This window comes from Larimichthys crocea, chromosome XIII (genome assembly GCF_000972845.2).
Source record: "Larimichthys crocea isolate SSNF chromosome XIII, L_crocea_2.0, whole genome shotgun sequence".
Classification (NCBI taxonomy): Eukaryota; Metazoa; Chordata; class Actinopteri; family Sciaenidae; genus Larimichthys; species Larimichthys crocea.
In genome coordinates, this window is record NC_040023.1 from 29,828,980 (window position 1) to 29,849,983 (window position 21,004).

Below are 21,004 nucleotides of genomic sequence, written 5' to 3' on the forward strand. Positions count from 1 at the left end.
CATAGGCAAATTCATGCATGGTTCTTGTGTATGCGTGTATGCACATATGTGTGTGCCGACCTGATTTTATCTTTCTCCTCTGATATTACAGATTCGGAAACCACGGCCTAATTACCCCTCTGTCTTCTCTCTCTCTCTCTCTTACTTTCTCTTTGTCTCCAGGGAAATTACTGTTCTCCGTCAGTTTCTTGGTGTTTCTTCTGATGCTCATATTATTGGGCAAAGGTTTCACTGTGACCAGGTGGGGTTTTTTTTTTGCAGCTTTTGTGCCTCTGTGTGTCTCTGTTTATGCAAACCTGTCACCTTGCACAGATGTGTTCTGTGCTGCCACAGTCAGGCTTCGCTGTCACAGTCATCTCATGACATGACAATGTTAGGCGTCAGTCTAAAGGTCTGTTAGGTACACCGTGTCTGATAGTTTGGATGAACACCTGACACATCTGGGGAACGTGACAGGCGGCTGCTGCTCTGTTGTGAACTGTCTGTTTTTATGTCTGCTGAAGGGTGATGTTTGCCCTTTCAAAGCCAGCTGACATTTCTTTCTTTTTTTATTTTTTGGCTCACTCACTGTTTTCTAGTAAGGTTTAGTGGACATTTGCTTGCGACAGGCATCATTTCAGATATCCTGCACAATAAATGATTTACGAGTACTCTCCTTTGCTGGAGCATCAGCATGTATCACTCCTTCTCACACCTGACTGGACAAATGGCTTACTCCTCCAGCTGTCAGCAGTCTTTTCAGTTGTCCAGTTCCAATTTGGAAATGTGCGGTTCTTGAGATGTGGTTACATTTCTGCCCAGCTGTCCCCAGAAGTAGTCAGGTTTATGTGAGAAAAGGGCACGATGAATGTTTTTTTAAAAAAAATGTAAATAGTCTGTTCACAAGGTTTGAGTTTTGATTCGTGGTGATACATCATCTAAATCATTGCTCATAGTTTGAAGATTAATCCTGCTTCAGGACCAACTTGCATCTCTGTGGCTCATTTCCAGAGTGAACTCTTGTAGTGGAAACTGAGGTTGCAACATTTAAGCAGGCTTTTTTTTAAGGATGGAGGGATTACATCCTCCTCTGGGTTCTCTGGATTCTGTGATCGCTCTCACTTATTAAAAACCTCTAAAAACCCCAGTGAATAACCTTAAAACTGCATCACCATCAAGCTAAAAACACATCTGTTTATCTGGAGTAGCTGATAAGTTGACAGTTTGGAGAGAACTACCCCACAACTTTAATATGTTTTTCTCTGGTGTGTGGTGTTGAATTAGTCTGAGCAAAAAGACGTTTGAAATGCTGATGAAGGCTTAATGCTAGAATTGCTTCTATTTGTATTTGATGGCTGCTGTGCAAATAGAGAAGTATTCATTTCTGCTTTTGTAAGCACGGGTGCCTTTCACAGCCTGCCGTGTCCATGAGTCTGCAGCCGTTTTATTTATATATACAGTATATATATGGAAAAGTCTGAGTTAAGCATGCCAGTGCTGTGTGGTGCTGAATAGCTGCTTTTAGATGAAGCTGTCTTTCCTTCGAGTGTAAAGAACCAAACGCATGATTTTGTGTGTTTTGTTTTGTTTCTTATCTTCTGTGTGAATGACTTCTGTGTGAACTCTGATCCTGTTTGTGTGTGTGTGTGTTAATGTGTGTCAGGGCGAGGATCAGTCACAGCGGGTCGGTTAAGTTGAGCATCTACATGACCGTCTACACAATCACCTACGTCATCCTCTTCATCTACGAGGCAGAGGTATGCACACACACACACACAGTACATTACACTGCACTATAGTCAACACTACAACTAATGAATGTTTTAATTATTGATTAATATATGGACTTTTTTTTTGGAAAGAAATTGCTAAGCCACTGGGTTTATTTATGTATTAACACAGTGGTTGTTAATGAATTTCAAATATAAGAACTGGCAACCTGTTTCAGCACCAACACTCAACTCCTCCACTTTCCTCACCAATATCTAGTTGGGCAATAATTATGTGGATTTTCTGCCAAGTGGGAATAATTCTGTCATTTATAAATACGTACGTAGGAAGAGCTAGAAGTTTGTCAACACGATTAATTTTCAGCATTTGTGAAAATAATTAACAGTTTTCAGAATAAATTGTTAAATTCCATCTATTATATCATGTCTTTTATATTATGTAAATTTCAACCATTGAGTTGACAGAACAAACAATATGAAGACTTCAGCTTAGGCTCTGGGGAATTCTGATGCACATTTTCAATCATTTCTGACACTTCACAGACAAAGATTAATCATTTAATTGGAGGAAGTAACTGACAGAAAATTCAGCAGTGAAACTAATCTTTAGCGGCAGTCCTGATTTCACACGAATAAAATCATCTGCACAGCAGTTACTAAAAGCAAAGTTTGCTCCAGTTTGGTTATTTCTATTTGAAATTCAGATCCCGGCTAGTAAAACATGAACGCTTCCGAGTTCCTCCTCTTCAGATGTGACTTGAAAGCAGCGTCTGAATTACGCTCAGGATGACTGGATGCAAGATTTCTGTCTAGACAGTGCTTGACGCAGTATCTGCACCTGTATTATTGCTCTCTTTGGCTTTTTTTTTATATAATCTCGTAATGATTCATGGAGGAGTTACGCCCACAAATCAGTGCCTTTTTCTGTCAAATCACTCATTACACTGATACATTGCTAATTATGAATATGCATCAAGTTGATTGTTAAGGGGCAGAAGAGGTTTGCAGTACTTACTACTGTACCTGAGATAATAAATCCTACATCAACGACTGTTTCTTTAAGGTTTCTTGGGATTGGAAAGTTAGACTCCACTCATTAATTACAGCATCTGTGCATGTGTGAAGACGGAAACAGATTTCACCAGCTATGATGCTGAGCGTATGAGCTTATGAATTAATCACACACTCAGGAGTGTCACAATTACATACATCTCTGCATAATGCAGAGGCTTCAGTGTAGTCAGATGTAATGATGGCACATTTAGAGCCAGTGGATTAGAGTTTTCTGAATACAGTGTGATAATGACCCAGTGGGAATAGTGCAGTGGAAGTATTCATGCTATATTTAACTGGAGCCTATAGCCATCTCTCGCACTGCAATATGTGGATCTGAAGCAGTGTAATTTATCTGCTGCCTGCCCTCTTACATGGTCCCTGCTATTAAAGAGCTCAAAACTCAGGAGAGCTCCTGCTAAAAATATGCCAAACTAGGTTACAATTGGGACTGAAATAAAGACTTGAAGAGTGTTCCTGGATCTGACGGGCTCTGGTTGGCCGGTTGGATCCCAAGAAGCTCCACAGCGAGCCGCCAGACCTATACATTATGTAGCAAGGGTAACACTGTATGGTGGCCAATGCTATCCACTCACTCGACTGTGAAATGCAATCTAGTGTCCGCAGATACAAGCACACACACACACACGTCCACAAGCTTGTGCGCACACATGCCGATGACCTAGTTGTGGAAAAAAAAAGTGTCAATGTCAAAGACTCGCAGAGAACACTACAAGCTGAGCTTTGGCTCGGTCATCGCAGTGCATCAGCCGAACCACGAGCAATCCATCTTAGTAATTAGGGCACAGACTTTTATGTGTAGTCAAGCCAATATATGCTTCTTTTCTAGTTTGTGTAAAAGTTTGGCTTGTTTTTAATGTGTTTGTCTTCATTTCGGCATAATGTGTCATGTTCCTGTGCCAGTTCTTTGACCCAGGTGAAGTGCTGTATGCCTACGACAGCCCAGCGGGCTATGGACTGATGGGCCTGCAGCTGCTGGCCTACGTGTGGTTCTGCTACGCCGTGCTCGTCTCTCTGAAACACTACCCTGAGAAACAGCCCTTCTACGTTCCTTTCTTCACCACATACACACTATGGTGAGACCCACACAGCCTCCCCCCACTCTGCCCTTGCTGCGGATAATAGCACCTGAATGAGAGATTGAAGGAGTAGGAAAATACATATTTTCCTGTTTGAGGTCTCTCCTATTTGAATAATTTATGCCACTCTGTAAAAATGTGCACAACATAGCTAATGCTTTAGTGGTCCGGGAATGAAAAGTTGTTTATTTTACACTACCCCTTTTATACAGCGTTATGTATCCAACTCTTGAGCTCTGCTAACACTGTAGATAATTGTACTTGAGCGAATGTTTGCTAGAGGAAAATATCTATTTTTACTGAGCAGATTAGGTCTCTTCAATTAGAATGATTTATGCTCTCATATATGCAGGCTTGATTAAAAAAACAAAAAAAAGCTTTGTACTGGAAAGTAGCGTTTTTCATTTACGCCACTCCGAGAAAAAAACCCTTCTACATACACCGCTCAGCTTCCCTGCCCTTCACTCACTGTGTATAATAGCATGGGAGTCGATTACAAAGACTAATATTATCTCTGTATTTCACTCTCATTGATGCCATATCTCCCGCCTCATTATCTACGCCTCTCCTCCCGTCTTTATCATTCCTCTGTGCTTTACATCTATTTCCACTCTATCTGCTCTCTCTTTCTTTCACCATCAAACTCTCTTCTCATATTTTCTCAATGTGTTTTTTCCACACCGTTATCCTGAATCTACTCACTTGTCTTTCCGCAGGTTTTTCGCAGTGCCCGTTATGGCTCTGATCGCCAACTTTGGGATTCCTCGTTGGGCCCGGGAGAAGATCGTCAACGGCATTCAGCTCGGCATCCACCTCTACGCTCACATCGTCTTCCTTGTTCGTAACGCACACACACACACGCACGCTCTCATGCGGACCCTTGCACTTGTACATAGTTCATATTATTCACAAGTCATTATTACCACTGTCAGTCATACATTATTCACTATCCCTGAGTCATAACTGCCTCATGCTGATTGTCTCCTCCACACATCATTATCTACCTCCTCCTCACCTTCGACACATTGTTCTTTACTAATGGGCCATACGACTCACGCAAATTCACTTTTATATTCCTGCTCACTGCATGCTGTACAATTCTCACTTGGATTGGACTTTATATTACAATATCTGGCTGTGTGTTAGCTACGGTACATACTGTTTATAAATAGATTTTCTATGTAAAAGTGGAAATCATCAGGTGTTTTCATCCTTTTGAACCTCAGGTTATCACGCGACCTTCAGCAGCCAATAAGAACTTCCCGTATCATGTTCGGACGTCCCAGATCGGGATCCTGCTGTCCAGTCCAAAAGGAGGAGAGGGGGCAGAAAGTTTCCCCCATCATGCCTATGGAAATAGCTCCTTCCTGGGAGACTCTCAGCCCAATTTCACTGAACTCTTCTCCATCCAATCAGTGAGTTTAACTTTACCTTTTTTTTTTTTGGATGCATGCTGCATGTTATCCTGGATCGAAGCTGCCGAAGCTGAAAACACAGAAGAGCACGTGCTGCATTTATGCAAATGAGTTAACAGATACATTCATGTGAAAACAATACTTATAATTTATTCATTTCTAATAAATTTCTAATAAAAATACAAGCATCAGAATGCTAATTTATCTCTTGCACAGTACGTGTATCTAAATCCAGTCCAAACATCTCCCGACCATTCTGCAGCGCTTGCTATTTGTAATTAGATTCATCAAAGTTCACTGTGTCAAACCTAGCTTGAAATTAACTGCTGTCTCATCTAACAAAGATGCCTCAAATTAGAAGGCATCAGTGTAACAATGCAGTTTGCAAGGGGACGTGTTTTTAAAGGGTTATTGCTTGGCGGAAACGGCCTTCTCCTCCTGTGGGCTTTGGGTGAATGACAGTAAGCACAGCATAACATAGCGCACGCACTGATATGAAAACACTCAGGCACAAAGAAAAAATGATTAAATGTGGACTCTGACAAGACTAAATTAAGGTGTCGTGTTTGCTGTGATGAATTGTCTAGCTTTGGGGAACTTCCAAATCTGTGGAAGTTGCATTTTCACAGTGCACAGAAATGAGTGACAGAAGAAGATCTCTGAATCTTCATCTACACTGATACAATGTGCAGATACTAGCAGGAATAGCATAGCATGAAGGGGCAACCCAAAGTGGACACAATGCACAAGAACTGATACAAAGTCATAACAAGGACAGACAAGTTTACAAGTGTGTCACCTCTGAAACACAGAGGCAAAGTGTTTATGTTTATAAATCTTTATGTATTACTATCTAGTAATGGCACTTTAATTGTAGCATATAGCAAATGAATTCTGTAACAGGAAGCCAGTGTAAAGAGGAGTAATGTGCTTAGTTCCCCTGGTTCTTGTTAGAAATCCAACACCAGAATTGCTGCATTTGCTGCAGACATTTATTTGGAAAGAGCATACAAAAAAAAAGTCTAATAAAACACCCTGATTTTCAACAGCTTTTAGTCTTTATTACTGTAGCATCAAGGTGGGCAATAAGAGTCTCTCCTCTTTGTTGCAGTTGTTGAATGAAATGTTGCATGTAATTACTTGCATTGACACAGCGAGTCTATTGGACCAGAGTCATTTGGTGAAAGAGCAAAGTAAATCCGAGTGCCGCATCCAGTCTTATTGTTGTGCAGTATTTGACCCTGAGGGTGAATTTTTCACATCACAGCTCTCTCTGTGCAATAATGTGGTCATAAGCCACACTGAACATTGTCCTAGAAAATCTTTTACAAATAAAAACTAATTCTCCACAAGATGGGTAAGACAGAAAGTGTAAAATGTTGTATTTAGTATAAAAGCATCCAATCTGGAGAAGCCCAATTTTGTAGCTGCGGATTTTAGTAACTTTGGAAAAATGTCTGATGAGCCATTCAAAGGTTGTAGACATTGAAATGCTATAGATGTATTGTGGCTGAAACAGTGTGATGTGGATTATGTGGAACAAACCAGATCATTAGTATGATGAAGGCAGGGCTGGCTGAAATATCATTTGATCATGTTATATTTATCTTGATTACTAGTTACTAAAATGTTAGTTTTACACATGAACAGTTTGTGGAACAGAGTTCATTGCTTTATATATCATATTTTTGATGCAATGTTGCAATGAGTCAAATAGTATTATAATTATTGTTTAATTGTTTAAGTCATTTACAAGACAAAGCACCAGATATTTTAGGGCTCTGGCTTTAAAATGTGAGAATGAACGTCATAAAAATGTCAGATATTAATACTGTATTATACTAAATTTAATATCTTTGGGTTTCAGACCATTGGTCAGACAGAAGAAGACATTTAACGACAGGACCTTGAGCTCTTGGAAATGTTGATAGAAAGAAAAAAGAACTTGGCAGATGAATCAATCATGAAAATAATCACTACTTGCAGCCCTAGATTTTGCACACATTGTGATGTATATTGATATAAAAGATGTCCTTCATAATATGAATATATTAATGTTGCTCCTATACAGTAGAAGTATATAGTAGTTTGTGCAGAATTAAGTTACTGAACTGGAGGTCAGGAAACCCAAACGTGCAAGTTACCCTGACCTATATAACCACCACAGCATCTGTGAGCTGTGGAGGAAGCTGTCAAAATGTGATGTATAGTGTGGTGTTACTGACAGTCTCTGCAAGGACCCCCTGGCCAGGGCAACACATTCCCATAACCTTCATCCAAGAGGATCAGACCAGGTTAAAAGTGTAAAACCTTCCCTTCTTCTTTCCAGGACCCGGTGAAGACTGTGGAGGAGACGGTGGCCCGTAAAGGACCCGAGGTGCCAAGGAACAGCGAGCAGAAGATCATCACCACTGCTGCTGACTTGACGTCAATATTGCCCCCACCTCCTCCACCAATACCCCCACGCCCTGCCGCACGATCACCCCCACTCCCACCCCGGCTCCCTTCCTTCACCGAGTATTTCAGCATGCAGACCGGAGGAGGAGCAGGGTTTGGGACAAAGGCATGAGACAGAGAAAGACGGGACAGAGGGCGGGAGAGAGGAGACTGCACGGAGGGAACGGAAAGAATGACAATACCAAGTAAAGGAAGTGTCAGAGTGGAAATCAAGGTGTTACTGTTTAAAGACAAAAGGGAAACAAGTTTGGATGGACAAAGAAGAGAAATCATCAGAAAAGTAAATCCCTAAACGGTCCCTTTTCACCTGTAAATGGAAATAACCCGAATTGAGGAGAGAGGGTTGGAAATGGCTGTGAGATAGGAGTGCTGAGCTTGTTAAAGAATAAAGAAGCAATAAATATTTGATGTTGACCAGTAAAAGGCACAGAGGGAGAAAGATGACAAAGTGGATGTAGCCAGAGCAATAGAATGATAGCTGTGCACGATGCGGAAATGAACAAAATTCCTGAAATACTTTTATTCAAAAATGTATGAGGCAATGATGGTGTGCCTGCTGGAGTTTGTAAATAGCTAAAATGGGAGGGAGCTACAAGTCTATACAGTTTTATTTCAAAAAAAGGCATTTGTTTTTTCATGTATTTCTTTTCCACATGATTAAATTCCAGTTGGTGCTGTGACCATAAAAAGAATCTCATGCAATTACATTTATCCAATTCATGTAAAAAAAAAACAACAACAAAAAACAACAACAAACAAACAAACAAAAAACAAAACAAAAAAACTTTTTTATGTTTGACAAATTTTGATAAAGCATAGATATTTACTCTTTATGGAGTTTGTTGGGTTAATTTATATTCTTATATGCCTTCATTGCAGCTGGTTATTCTGGATTGATATGCTGATGTGTAAATGTAAAATGTCACGTTTACTGTGGGCACTTCTAGGTACTCGTAAAACACGCATGTTTGTATCGTATTTCCCGTCCAAACAGCTGATGTGTGTACTCCACGTGACCATACAGTATTCGCTTATTGTGTGTATTGAAACCTATACTTTTTGTAAATACATACAATAGGCTTTAGTATATTTTTGACTGGATAAAATTCTGTTATTTGTTATTCCGAACAAAACAGTCTTGCGCTGTATGAAACATTTAAACCAATATTATACTTTATCGGTTGGATTTTCACTGGAGTGCAGAATACGCCTGCTGGAAAATGTCATTTCTGTGTATGTAGACGTTGGTGAATGTATTGATGCAATACAGCACAAAGACAGGGGTGATTTCTAAGTTACTAGAATATTATAGTAAACCTTTCTCCAATTTCTTTTTCTCTCTCTTTGGCGTTCAACTACAACACATCCATGATTTTGGAGCAGGAGGCTGCATTTTCTTTAAAAAAAGAAATAAGTACAAGTAACTTCATCCTCACCCCTGTCTAGTACCTGAAACCTGAATATTTGTTGACTTTATCTCACTGTAATGTCCCAAATGTGCGAAAAACAAAGCAAATATTACTAGTTTCATGTCCCCTAACGTTGAGCTATGACTTTAAAAAAAAAGCCTTGTAGATGAACTGTGAAAACTGCAACACAAATGTACATTTTGTCTGTCCTGCATGGAGCACTTTAATGTTCCTGGTCTTAGTCTGTTTATTCGTGATGATGTCACCTTATAAGACTGCTTTAAAAACCTGTATTTACACCACATCGAGTAGTATTCCAGATGCATCCACCTGTAAATACAGTCTGAAAATGTCATCTTGACTGTCCGGGACATTTTTTTTAGGGAATGTATCATGCTTTAGTCGATGTAATTTAACGCTGAATTACTGAAGTTGCTAAGAGTGTCATTGTAACTGAGTTTACCACCAACTTCCTGCAATTCAGAAAGTAAAAAAAAAAAAATCAGTGAAAGGACGCTAACAGATTCACCTGTTTTATCTTGACCATTCATTTATTTCTGATCCATAAAAATGGTGGTACTCAGCTAATAGTGCACAGATTTATCAATGGCAATGTTGCTGTAATGGAGTACTTTAGGATGTTAGGACTGTGGTGTGTAACTTGTAAGAGGTGTAACTTAGTCTGTGAAACAGAATGATACTTGAATTAGAGTACTAGTCGTTATTTCCTGATTATGTGTCTGGTTTGTATTAGGCATGTCTGCCATTTTGTCTGCTGTTGCCTATTGTTATGGTTGCCATGACTTAACTTAATAGACACTGGGTGACTCGACTAACAGACGGGCCTACTGATACTCTTACCACTGCTTCGACATTGTGTATATTGACATACAAATACAGGACTGAGACACATTTAAGGGAGAGAACTTGAAGAAAAGACATTATGTATGCATGACAGAAAACAGCACAGCTTTTAGGCTACTCAGAGCGATCTGGTTAAGAGCACATCACTGAAGCACTGTTCAAATGCATTTTAATGGTGTCAAATGACAATTCTAAATACGCTGTACATATACACTTTTTGCCAAAATAATAAAAAACTATGGTTTTATTAGAGTCCTTGTCTGGGTGTACGTATTATTTGGCTACTGTGTCTTTGTTCCAGGTAGGACAAGGGCGTGTGTCCAAAGGAGTCGATCTAATATCTGTAAATCATATTTAGAATCTGTTCTCATTACAAGAGTCCATTAAAGTAAAACACCACGGGGACAGACTCCAGGCTGGTCACAATCTGCTGTAGGCTAGCCTAATTATTTCACAGCCACTGCCAGTATCCCGCTGAACTGCAGAGTCGCAACAAACTGTGCCTGTCTGTACTCGTTCTCCACTAACAGTCTAAATGTGTGAATGGCTTTCAGCCTGAATGCTGCCACAGTCTTTCAAAGAAGCATTTCAAACTTCTTACATTATTTGGCAACAATTTGTGAGATGAAGTTCATTTGCGAGGAAATAATTTTGCCTTTATCTTTTTACATCTGCATTCATCACAACATTTTTCACTGCAGTCATTGTTTTAAGGGTTTGTGCAGCGTTCACCAAGTTCAATAAGTTTTTCACCAGTCTATAACCATTATATCACATTTTCGTCAGTACTTCCAAGCTGTATACAATAATCCCCAGTAATAGTAATGAATTAACATGAGCAGGACTTAAATAAATAGAAAAAGGTGGATGGGTTAAACAATGACTTTTGCTTTTTCACAGCAGCCATTTTGACCTGAAATAGGGCAGACTCAGGTGTTTCCAATGATACTAATTAAGGTTCGGTTCCATTGATTGTAACAGAGCCAACATGCACCACGGCAGCAACCGGACTCTGTTTGACCTGAATGGACCTGAACCTTAATTAGTATCATTGGTAACACCTGCGTTTACCGTGCCATTTCATGTCAAAACGGCTGCTGTGATAAAGGTTTGCTGTCACTTGTCCATGAAAATGGCAAAGCAAGTTTTTAAGTTGTTTTTATATATATATATATATATATATACATACACTTTACTGGATATACTGTTTCACATATATCCAGTTATTTTTAAAATATCCACACAAAAAAAATCTAAATGGACAAGCCACAGATTTTTCACATGACGATCACACACCATGAAGAGTAGTACTAGCCCCAGGGTGCAGAAAATGACTTTTTCTTCTCCACCAAATGATGGTTTGTCTCTTATGTGACTCTGCAAGAAGCTTTCATGAAAACCTAAAGATGTCAAAGTGATGTCATCACTTAACTCCACTTGAAGGCTACAAATTCCTAAAAAGAAGCAGGGGTGGTCTTATCAGACGTCCCATTACATTACATTATTAGTCTAAAGTCAATAGTTCCAAGTGGGTTTTTTTGACTTCCGATGTCAATGTGTAACAGTGCATCTGTTCAGGAAAACATTGACGCCTCCTGAAAAGTGTTTTTTGTATGGTCAGTCTCCGAACTGCAAAAGCATCTCCTCAGCACACTTTATACATGGTACTGGATGCTTGCAAAGATATCTATCAAGTACAAATTAACTGAATGACAATGGAAAAAGCCACTACAAAGTTCTTACAGCATAGCAAAAATATGATAAACTGTTCACAGTGTGTGCCACTATACTGTTGTGTTGGTGGGCTCTACTGCTTCGATTTTTGACCACTTTCGTTTCTTTCTTTTTTTTAATTCTTCCTGCAAGTCCCAAACTTTATGGAAGTTCCCTTTAATGTGTACCAGAAAAGATCATTTTTCATTTTGTGTGCTGCTGTTGTGTTCCCTTGATCAACAGAGCAAACCTGCTGACGAAATGTTCAGAGAAATGAAGTGAAAACCTGTTACTGTTGTTAAGAAAGAAGATTTATTTATTAATACATTATCAGCCATAAAGTCTTTTACAGAATTTTTCCTTTGCCTCGGGAGCTGGAACTGTTGTCTTGACTCGGGATGCATCAGTCTCTGTACCCCACAATCTGCAGCATCTCTTCACACAACCATCACTCTTCAGTGAGGATGCAACACCAGGACGGTTTTAATTAAGCTTTTGTAGCCAACTGTTGTGCCCTGTCTTCTCTGTAGCCTCTGAGAAGCTGATTTATGAGGGTGAGTTCATTGTCTTTTTTCACAGGATACAGAGGCGGGAAGGGATTGCCTTTGTACTCCAAGACGGCCATCTTAGCTCTGTCCAGGTTCTCTCTGTTGGGGAGGCGTGCCATCCGGGTGTAGCCCTTTGAATGAGTTTCAAACCGTGGGGCGAGAACATTGAAGAGCTTTGGAACCAGGTCCTTTTCCTGGTGAGTAGAAGCAGACCCAAATTAAACATGAACTTCATTTCAACTGTTTAACATTCAGAGAGGCACAACGTATGACTTTACACAGATGAGAAGAGGTGCAGACACGTACCGTCAGCCAGAAACTGGCCATTTTCATGGCCTTCTCGTCTGTGTCTCCCCTTTTGGCGTAGTCAACCAGCTGGAAGAGACAAAAAAAACACATACAGTGTGTGTGCGGAAGAAGGATAAATTCTTTATCCTCATACAGAAATAATTTTGGTGAGTGCAATTACATAAAGTTAGAAGTGTAGAACATTTCAGCAGGGATGTGGTGCACTGATTGTCAAACTAGGCCCAAGGACCCTAAAGCATCCTGGAGGAGGTCCCAGAGGTTCTGCAGCAAGACTTAAAATGTCCTTTCATTGCAATCGCTCGCAGTTTGCAGCTTAAATTTTTATTAAAAAAAATGACTAAACTGATCACAAGCATGGCTGGGCTTCAGATAAAAACATCACAATAAGCATAACACACCGACGTATGCCAACACATGCAGCATCACATATTAGATAATCAGTATCAGTGGTGTTGTAGCGAGATGGTCAATAATCACATAGTGGCGTACTGTTGAGTGCCCGCATGCTTTTGCCTTTATTAAGTGTCCTGACTGGACGGCACAACAAAATCTGATTATAAGAGTAAACGTGGCTCAGATGATTAAATTAATATTGAACTCTATTATATACAGAGAGGTGACTGACTGTGTGTGTGTGCACATCCTGCTCAAAATGATATAATACGACTAAGCCGTCAAAGCAAAAGTAAGATTCTCAGATATAAAACATAATTTACATTGTTGTACGTGTGTTTTTGTTTACTCCAAATGTCTGCAGTGTAAATCTACAGTAAGATAAGAGAGGAAATCCACTTGTTACAGCAGCTGATAAACATAAGCTGGATAAGAAATAAACTTTCCAGTATATAGATATATTCACATTAAAACTGGGCCGTATACACACTAGGATGCACATATGTCTATTTATAACGAGAAGTGTTGTCATGCAAATGTAGTAGAGTTTCCAGGATCACAGCTTATTGAAACTGTCGAGTGTAAATGAATGTAATTGCACAGGACGTAAATATAATTAACAATGGGGGACGGGCATAGGAATCGCATCGCGTAGTATAATTTAAGTGAGATGTAAATGAGGGTGCGCATGTATAAAGGGAAATTATAACAGTAACAGTGCTACGTGTGGAGGCGCTCTGCAGGTCTACAGTGTAGAAAATTATAAAATAAAATTAAAACACTGATTGACAACTGTGTCCAATCTTCTGACTGGCACTGTACACACATACAGTGTTTACAGTGAAGCATGTGGTGTTGTCATGTTATGCTGTAACCCTTTGTTAGTAATGTAATCATGCATCAGTATGTTTTATTTTTGTAATCTCTTTTCATAATGTACCTGCAGAGTGATACTGTAGGTTTTGTTCCCTGTTTATATATTTTAAAAATCACTTCACCATGACATCAGACGATGAATATCAATTTTTAAACATGCATATAATTTAATGTAACTTTTTTTTTTTTTTAGAAACAGGCCGATGAAATGTGCTCATTATATTTACCTTTTCTTTTTCTGGAAGGGGAGGCCTGACTGCCTTTTTATTTTTTACTTTGTTTCATTCTATTATTTCATACACACTATTTACTTGCCTGTCTCCTCTCATCTTGCTGATTTTGTATGTCTGTATACTACATACTGTGTATATATGGATGTATGTGTATATGAACGTATACATATACGTTAGTTTTGGTTTGTTTGTTTTGTCTGTTTTGTTTTTCCAATGTTTGTATTCATAAAAGTGGAAAAAAAACAATAAAGAGTATTAAAAAATATTTACCTTTTCTTATTTTTAATATGCATCAAAACAAGCATTAGTTTATCGTTCAATCATGCCAGATTTAAGTAATAAATTAAATATTGCGCAGACACATTTCTTCATTACTGACACCATGTGTCTGCTGACATTCATCCTTCACATCAACATTTCAGGATGCTGTCATAATAATCTTCATCTCCAGGTCGTCGGTACCTTTTCGGCGTAGAAACGGACTTCATCTGCTCGGGCCGTCGTGGTCTCGATCCTCTCATGTCGGACCAGTCCTGTCAGGATGTTCCGCAGCATGTTGATGCGGGACTCTGGACCCAGACCCATCTTCCGGGCCACCCGGCCGTGGGAGATCAACGCTCGCAGCGTGAGGCGCATCGTGTCCGGTTAGACTGACCCGCACGCACGCCACAGTTATCTAATGAAAGCTGTCCTCTACCTGGACACAGTTACCTGGACACAGTTACCTGGACGTGAGAGTCACACCTGAGCGAGGTCGAAGACAACACGAACTGCTGCTGGGTTTGACATTGGTGGTGCGTCGTGAAATCCGTCCGACTGGATCATGAAACTAAAGGACACGAGGGTTCCGCTTAACTCACTGCTACTAGAAACCAAGGACACGAGGGTTCCGCTTAACTCACTGCTACTAGAAACCATAAAAAGAGGAAAAACATCGAGATTTTATTGTTTAAAAAGTCTTAAAAAGCAGTGAAAGACACTCTGGTTTAATTTTTAGATAGATTAATTATGTTCAATATCTAACACAAACTTTTTTTTTTTTTTTTTAAAGAGGGCCAGATTTGACAATGTGAAGATGCCCGGGGGCCAATACTAGCATTTAAAAAATGAAAAAATGACCAATAAAAGTTACAAATGCACTGTTCTGTAACAATTTTGTTTTCATTGTCACAATTATCTTTTTTTTTTATTGACTAAGCCAATCAGGCGTGAACAACTCTAAAAACCAGTTCTGCCTTTCTTTCAGATAACACAGAATAAATTGCATGGAATATGTTAAACTTGCATGAAGCTGATATGAAATCTGAACCTCATGTTTATTCTAAACATGACTTATTATGAGTAATGCAAAGTCTGTTACCATTTAAGTTTAAAACGTGTCACTCTTGCTCTTTTCTTTAACAAAATCATTCAGAAAGTCATATTTTGTGTCACATCTACATAACACCAGCAGTTATGTCCTTAAAGGTTCAAATGCTTCATTATGTCAACCAAAAAAAGCCAAATCTGACAATCGTAGCAGGCCATAAATAATATATTATAATAAACGAAGCTGCGGGCCGCATGAAATCTGACCGTGGGCTGTGATTGGCCCCCAGGCCGGATTTGGACATGACGACCCAGCTCTTCAGAGAGTACCTCCTCCTCTCCTTGCACTCCAAACAACTGGACATGCTGAATCTATCCCCCTTCTCAAACTGTCACTTGATTCTATAGTTGTTATTGCTGCACTAACATGTCCTTGTTGCACTGTACCTTCATTGCTTCCTGTATTTGTGAGTCACTTTAGATAAACGCATCAGCTAAATGTAATCTTCATATTTTGTTCTGTTATGTTTGTAAATTATAACTGCATGGCTTCAGTATGATCTTTAATTATAACATTTTAAAGGTTTTTGAAGTTATTTTTGCTCTCATTTCATTTGCCATGTAGATTTTCCAAGCAGATCAAGAGTACATACTAACAGATGTTACACTTTTATTTCATCTCCATTACAACAGGCACAGTGTCACTGAGACATGATTTTGCAGTGTAGAACCAGCTGTAGCAGAGGTGTGATTGGACCGGACTCAGTAAGTGGCCATGGTGGTCTGCAGCCATTCTGTGAAAATGCAGGTCTGATGCAAGAGAGAGGGTAACATAAATGAAAAAGGCATATTGAAAACTTGTCACGTCAGGATTTCTGAACATTTCTGTTTTGTTGTGTTTTTTTTACCTTGGCATAGACACCGGGATGGTTTCTCTCTGCACATCCAATGCCCCAGGATACAACACCCTGCAGCTTACCGTTACACACAACAGGACCACCAGAGTCACCCTGGGATCAAAGACAAGACATATATGAACGTGTTGTGTCTCAACTAATTGCTTCATGAATACTTCCAGTGACCGCTGAGATACACACCTGGCAGGAGTCCTTGCCTCCTTCCAGGTATCCAGCACAGAACATGGACTCAGTGATCATGCCGGGGTATGCCTTATCACAGTCCTCTTCAGACAGGATGGGGATATTCACACACTGCAGCTTGTTACTATCAGCAGCTGTGCAGTTGCAGAGACACGAAGACGAATGAAGGATGGACAAATGTAGAGTTAATAACAGAAACCCTGTATGGAGATAGCGTTTGACACTTACAGCTCATGGTCACACCCCATCCAGAGACGGTGCACATGGTGCCAGCGGGGGCACAACTAGTGGGCAGAGCCACAGGCTTCACATACTGGTTGATGGTGGCAGGCTTGCTCAGCTTGATAAGCATGATGTCATTGCTAATCGTCCAGGACTCATAGTTGGGATGAGGGATCACACGGACAGCAGAAATGGTCTGTTCATTGCCATCCATCCACCAACGGTTGTGATCACCAAGGACAATGTCCATTTTGCTGAGAGAGAGATAGAGAAGTTGTGAGTGAGACAGAGATGGTGGAGAACAAGAGGAATGACTCTGTGAGAGACTTTCTTTTGTTGTTTTGTTATTTTGGAGATGACCCACGATTTGTAGCAGTGAGCAGCAGACACCACCCAGTTCTCATTGACCAGGGAGCCACCACAGAAGTGGTACCCAGAGTTCAGAGACACCTGATGGGGCTGAGAATGAGGCGTGCACTCTTTCCCTCCAACAATTTTGTCATCCTCTGTGGCAACTGAAAAAAAAAAACTTGGCTCATTGATTTTTCTTGGCAAATAGTTCATCTACAATCTGAAAGGCGATGTATTATCCCACTTTAAAAATCATTTTCTACACGTTGACACTTTCTGAATGTGGCCCATACTTACACACAGCTCCTAGGAGCAGAGCAAAGACCAGAGACCTCATGACTGGCTGATGGCGGATGGAGATGAAAGTGTTTCTGGATCTGTGTCAGGTTTTTATTGACTTCTTTAAACTGTGCCAGCTGTTGAGACACACCTCTGGTGCTGCTGACCAATCAAAACCCTCAGACAGTTCTGACTAAAGAACTTTTGCTATATATATATTGAAAATCCTGTAAAAAGAGGCCACACAAGACCCTGATTTAAGGATTTTGCTTACTTTTGTTACAAAAATACACAATAAAACTACAACAAAATGGTGTTCATATCATTTTAGTTTGATCAGTTGTTGCTCTGGCCTGATTTGAGTACAGTACAGTATGTTTTGCACAGTTTGTAATCAGCATCCTGACCTTGACTTGGCACCAGCTATAGTCCCAGGTGGAGCTGCTCTCACAGACTCATTGACCGGTTCTGGCCTTCGCAAATGAAAACTGCATGGAAAGCTCTTGCATAGAGAGCAGCTACTTCAAAAATGCTTATATGAATTATTTCTCTCAGTTTAGTTGAATGGAGTTCACTTCAGCAATTTAATGGTATGATCTTGTGTCATGAGAAGCATATTTTAAGTGGCAAAGAATGAAGAAAATAAGCGAATACATTCAGATAACATAAACAGGTTAATGTAACTCACATATTATGCTGCTAGATATGGTACCAAATTAGTTTTCTACAATATTCTACGATGATATAATTATATTTGTTAGATTTTATGACAATGAACATCCCGTTATCTCTCTGAAACTTTCCATCTGTTCTGATTTTTTCCATCAGACTGTTTGTGTCATCGTCTTCTTGTCCAAGCTGTGTTTACTCTGTCTGTATTTTTATCTGCTCTGCTTCAGATGTCTATCATTTATACCTGGACTATATTTATATATCCTGTTCATATGTGCATACTCTGCGCTTTACTAATCTGCATTTCTGGTTAAATGCTAACTGCATTTCGTTGTCTAAGCTGTTACTTTGTTCAATGACAATAAAGTCATGCTTCATAAATTAAATCAATTAAAAATAAACTCAAAATCGAGTAATAGGAACCCCACCAACTGCATATAATAATAATATCATAATATATAGTATCAATAGGATGTAGTCAAGTATTAGGGTTTCTGTATTTAAATCACTTGAACACCATTCATCAAAATGCAGTGGGTGATAGTATTATTTGCCTTCGTTGTTCAATAATCCTGAACAATGAAGGCCTCTGAATGGATTCATTTCACTATAAGCTATTCACTCATCTGGTAAAAGTCATTATGTTTATTAGGTTCTATTCACACAAGGCTTTTAAACCAATTTTAATACTAGCTGTAGTAATTTAAGTATTAAGGACACACACTGTACCTCTAAAAGGATGAACTTTATTTATGGAACAAATGATCTTTTTCTCTCTCTCTCTTTCTCTGTTTGTACAAGACTGTGCTTCTTCCTGTGCATCAGTTAACAGGACATTGTATTTTTGTAACATCATTCTACCAGTTTGGATATCAAAATGTATAGAGTATGTACAGTATATGCAAGATAACCCTTGTTTCTACTGTATTTTGTTGAGCGGTAAACACTTTAGTGACATATCGAAGCACGGTTGTAAGCATAGTGATAACAATATCATGATGTAGGAAGACCCAGGCAAAGAACGGAAAGAAAGAAAAATGTGTTGATGAAGACTTTATTGACTCAGATGGAAATGGCTGCACATTGTTCAAAACTCTACAACAGTATTGTTGTTAGAATGGTAGAAGAAAGGCAACAGAGCACAATGGAGATCGCAGGATCAGACTTAATTAGAAGCCATGGTGCTCTCCAGCCAGTCGTTGAAGATGCAGACCTGTGGATGGAGACAGAACAAGGTGTGTTAGCACAAACAGCCAGAGGCAAATATAATTTTAAATAGATAAAGCGATTATTACTCAAGAGATATTTTAGCTTTACCTTGGCGTAGACACCAGGATAGTCCTTCTCAGCACATCCGTAGCCCCAGGACACAACACCCTGCAGCTGACCGTTGCACACCACGGGGCCACCAGAGTCACCCTGAGAACAGAGGGTGTGAGAGTGTTAAATAAAACTCAACATGCAACATCAGGATCAGTTCATAGAATTATTGCTGTATTCATGTAACATACCTGGCAAGAGTCCTTGCCTCCCTCCAGGTATCCAGCGCAGAACATGGCATTGGTGATCATGCCAGGGTAGGAGTTGTTACAATCCCTGTCAGACAGGATGGGGATCTGCAGGCACTGCAGCTTGTTCCTGTCAGCAGCTGAAGATCAAGAGAGATCAAGACAGAGATTAAACTGGAGCTACATTGCAGTAAAAACATCCATGTTCAGAGCACAATGCAGGAGTTATTACTCACTGGAGCTCTGGGTGCTGCCCCAGCCAGAGACTGTGCACATGGTGCCAGCGGGGGCACAGCTGGTGGGCAGAGCAATAGGCTGCACATACTGGTTCAGGGTGGCGGGGGTTCTCAGCTTGATCAGCATGATGTCATTGTCGATTGTCGAGGAGCTGTAACGGGGATGGCGGATGACACGGGAGGAGGAGATGAACTGCTCGGTGTTCTCGGTGACCCTGATGTTGTGCTCTCCAAGACGCACCTCCACACGGCTGGAGAGAAAACAGAGGAATAGTGGCAGCTGAGTTTCTTGATGCCTCTTAAAAGCAAATTCATTTCTGCATACAAAACTTTGTCTTTAAAACATCAAGGGGTCACATACGACTTGTAGCAGTGAGCAGCAGACACAACCCAGTTCTCGTTGACCAGGGAGCCACCACAGAAGTGGTACCCAGAGTTCAGAGACACCTGATGGGCCTGGGAGTGGGGTGTGCACTCATACCCTCCGACGATTTTGTCGTCCTCGGTGGCAACTGAAAACACACACACACGTCAGCAACAACCGACAAACCGTTGAATGAAACAGATATCTCTTTAAGTGCAGAATGTCCTTTTCTGTATTTTTAGTCAAACCCCAAAGTCTGCATTATTCATTTGAGGATGGTTAGAGATCAACCAAGCCTCAAATTCAAAACTTTGCTTTAGGGAGATGCTATTCTGGACAAGGTTCTGGGATAAAGGCCAACAGACTGTTAGCAGAAAAGAAGGCAATCTGCTGGAAAATAACTTCACACTCACAAGCAGCCCCGATAAGCAGAATGAAGACCAGAGACCTCATGGTTGTAGTGTGATCTTGTCGATGACAGGACTTCACCTGGACCTCTGGTATATATCCACAGTCAGGTGAGCTGCCCTGCTCTGTGATGGTCCTCATTGGTCAGTGAGAAGCCAATCTCTGCAGTGTGACATTGGGATCAATGATTTATTTCCAGAATTACATAAAAAAAAGACTTTCCACTTAGAGTTGAAGATGGCTTTCTTGTCAGAAAATCCTAAGTGAAAGTATGCATATGGATCATATTGGCTCATGGGTTATGTATTTTTATTTATTATGCTAAAATTCTCCTATGATCCATATTATCTGAAAAATGTGTCGTTTTAACAGTTTTTTGTAGTTAACATTATTATAATTATTTCTTAACTAAATTACTACATCATTTCTACAGATTTCTTAATGCCCACACATGACTTGTCTCATAAGATTAAAACT

General features: G+C 39.9%; 3 protein-coding genes across 3 annotated transcripts in view; 1 reads left to right on the forward strand and 2 right to left on the reverse strand.

Annotated features, from left to right (window-relative positions):
• Positions 1–10,259, forward strand: part of tmem145 (transmembrane protein 145) — a 35,969-nt gene extending 25,710 nt beyond the window's left edge. The window contains exons 10-15 of the mRNA XM_010741391.3: positions 163–241; positions 1,643–1,736; positions 3,687–3,859; positions 4,579–4,699; positions 5,089–5,277; positions 7,607–10,259. Coding sequence (XP_010739693.1) covers positions 163–241; positions 1,643–1,736; positions 3,687–3,859; positions 4,579–4,699; positions 5,089–5,277; positions 7,607–7,846 — 896 coding nt within the window. The 3' untranslated portion in view covers positions 7,847–10,259. The remainder of the gene's footprint in view (positions 1–162; positions 242–1,642; positions 1,737–3,686; positions 3,860–4,578; positions 4,700–5,088; positions 5,278–7,606) is intronic.
• A 1,756-nt stretch (positions 10,260–12,015) lies between these two features.
• mrpl17 (mitochondrial ribosomal protein L17) lies at positions 12,016–14,909 on the reverse strand. The gene is made up of 3 exons (XM_027286350.1): positions 14,542–14,909; positions 12,575–12,643; positions 12,016–12,462 (listed from the first exon to the last, which is right to left on the reverse strand). The coding sequence occupies exons 1-3, from the start codon at positions 14,713–14,715 to the stop codon at positions 12,208–12,210; spliced, it is 498 nt and encodes a 165-aa protein (XP_027142151.1). The 5' UTR covers positions 14,716–14,909; the 3' UTR covers positions 12,016–12,207.
• A 1,162-nt stretch (positions 14,910–16,071) lies between these two features.
• LOC104927339 (polyserase-2) lies at positions 16,072–20,683 on the reverse strand. Its single transcript, XM_027287223.1, has 12 exons — positions 20,533–20,683; positions 20,117–20,267; positions 19,756–20,006; positions 19,523–19,659; positions 19,329–19,430; positions 19,183–19,224; positions 17,358–17,403; positions 17,074–17,224; positions 16,716–16,963; positions 16,485–16,621; positions 16,296–16,397; positions 16,072–16,197 (listed from the first exon to the last, which is right to left on the reverse strand). Exons 1-12 carry the CDS (start codon positions 20,666–20,668, stop codon positions 16,150–16,152), a joined length of 1,551 nt encoding a protein of 516 aa, XP_027143024.1. The 5' UTR covers positions 20,669–20,683; the 3' UTR covers positions 16,072–16,149.
• Positions 20,684–21,004: the final 321 nt, after the last annotated feature.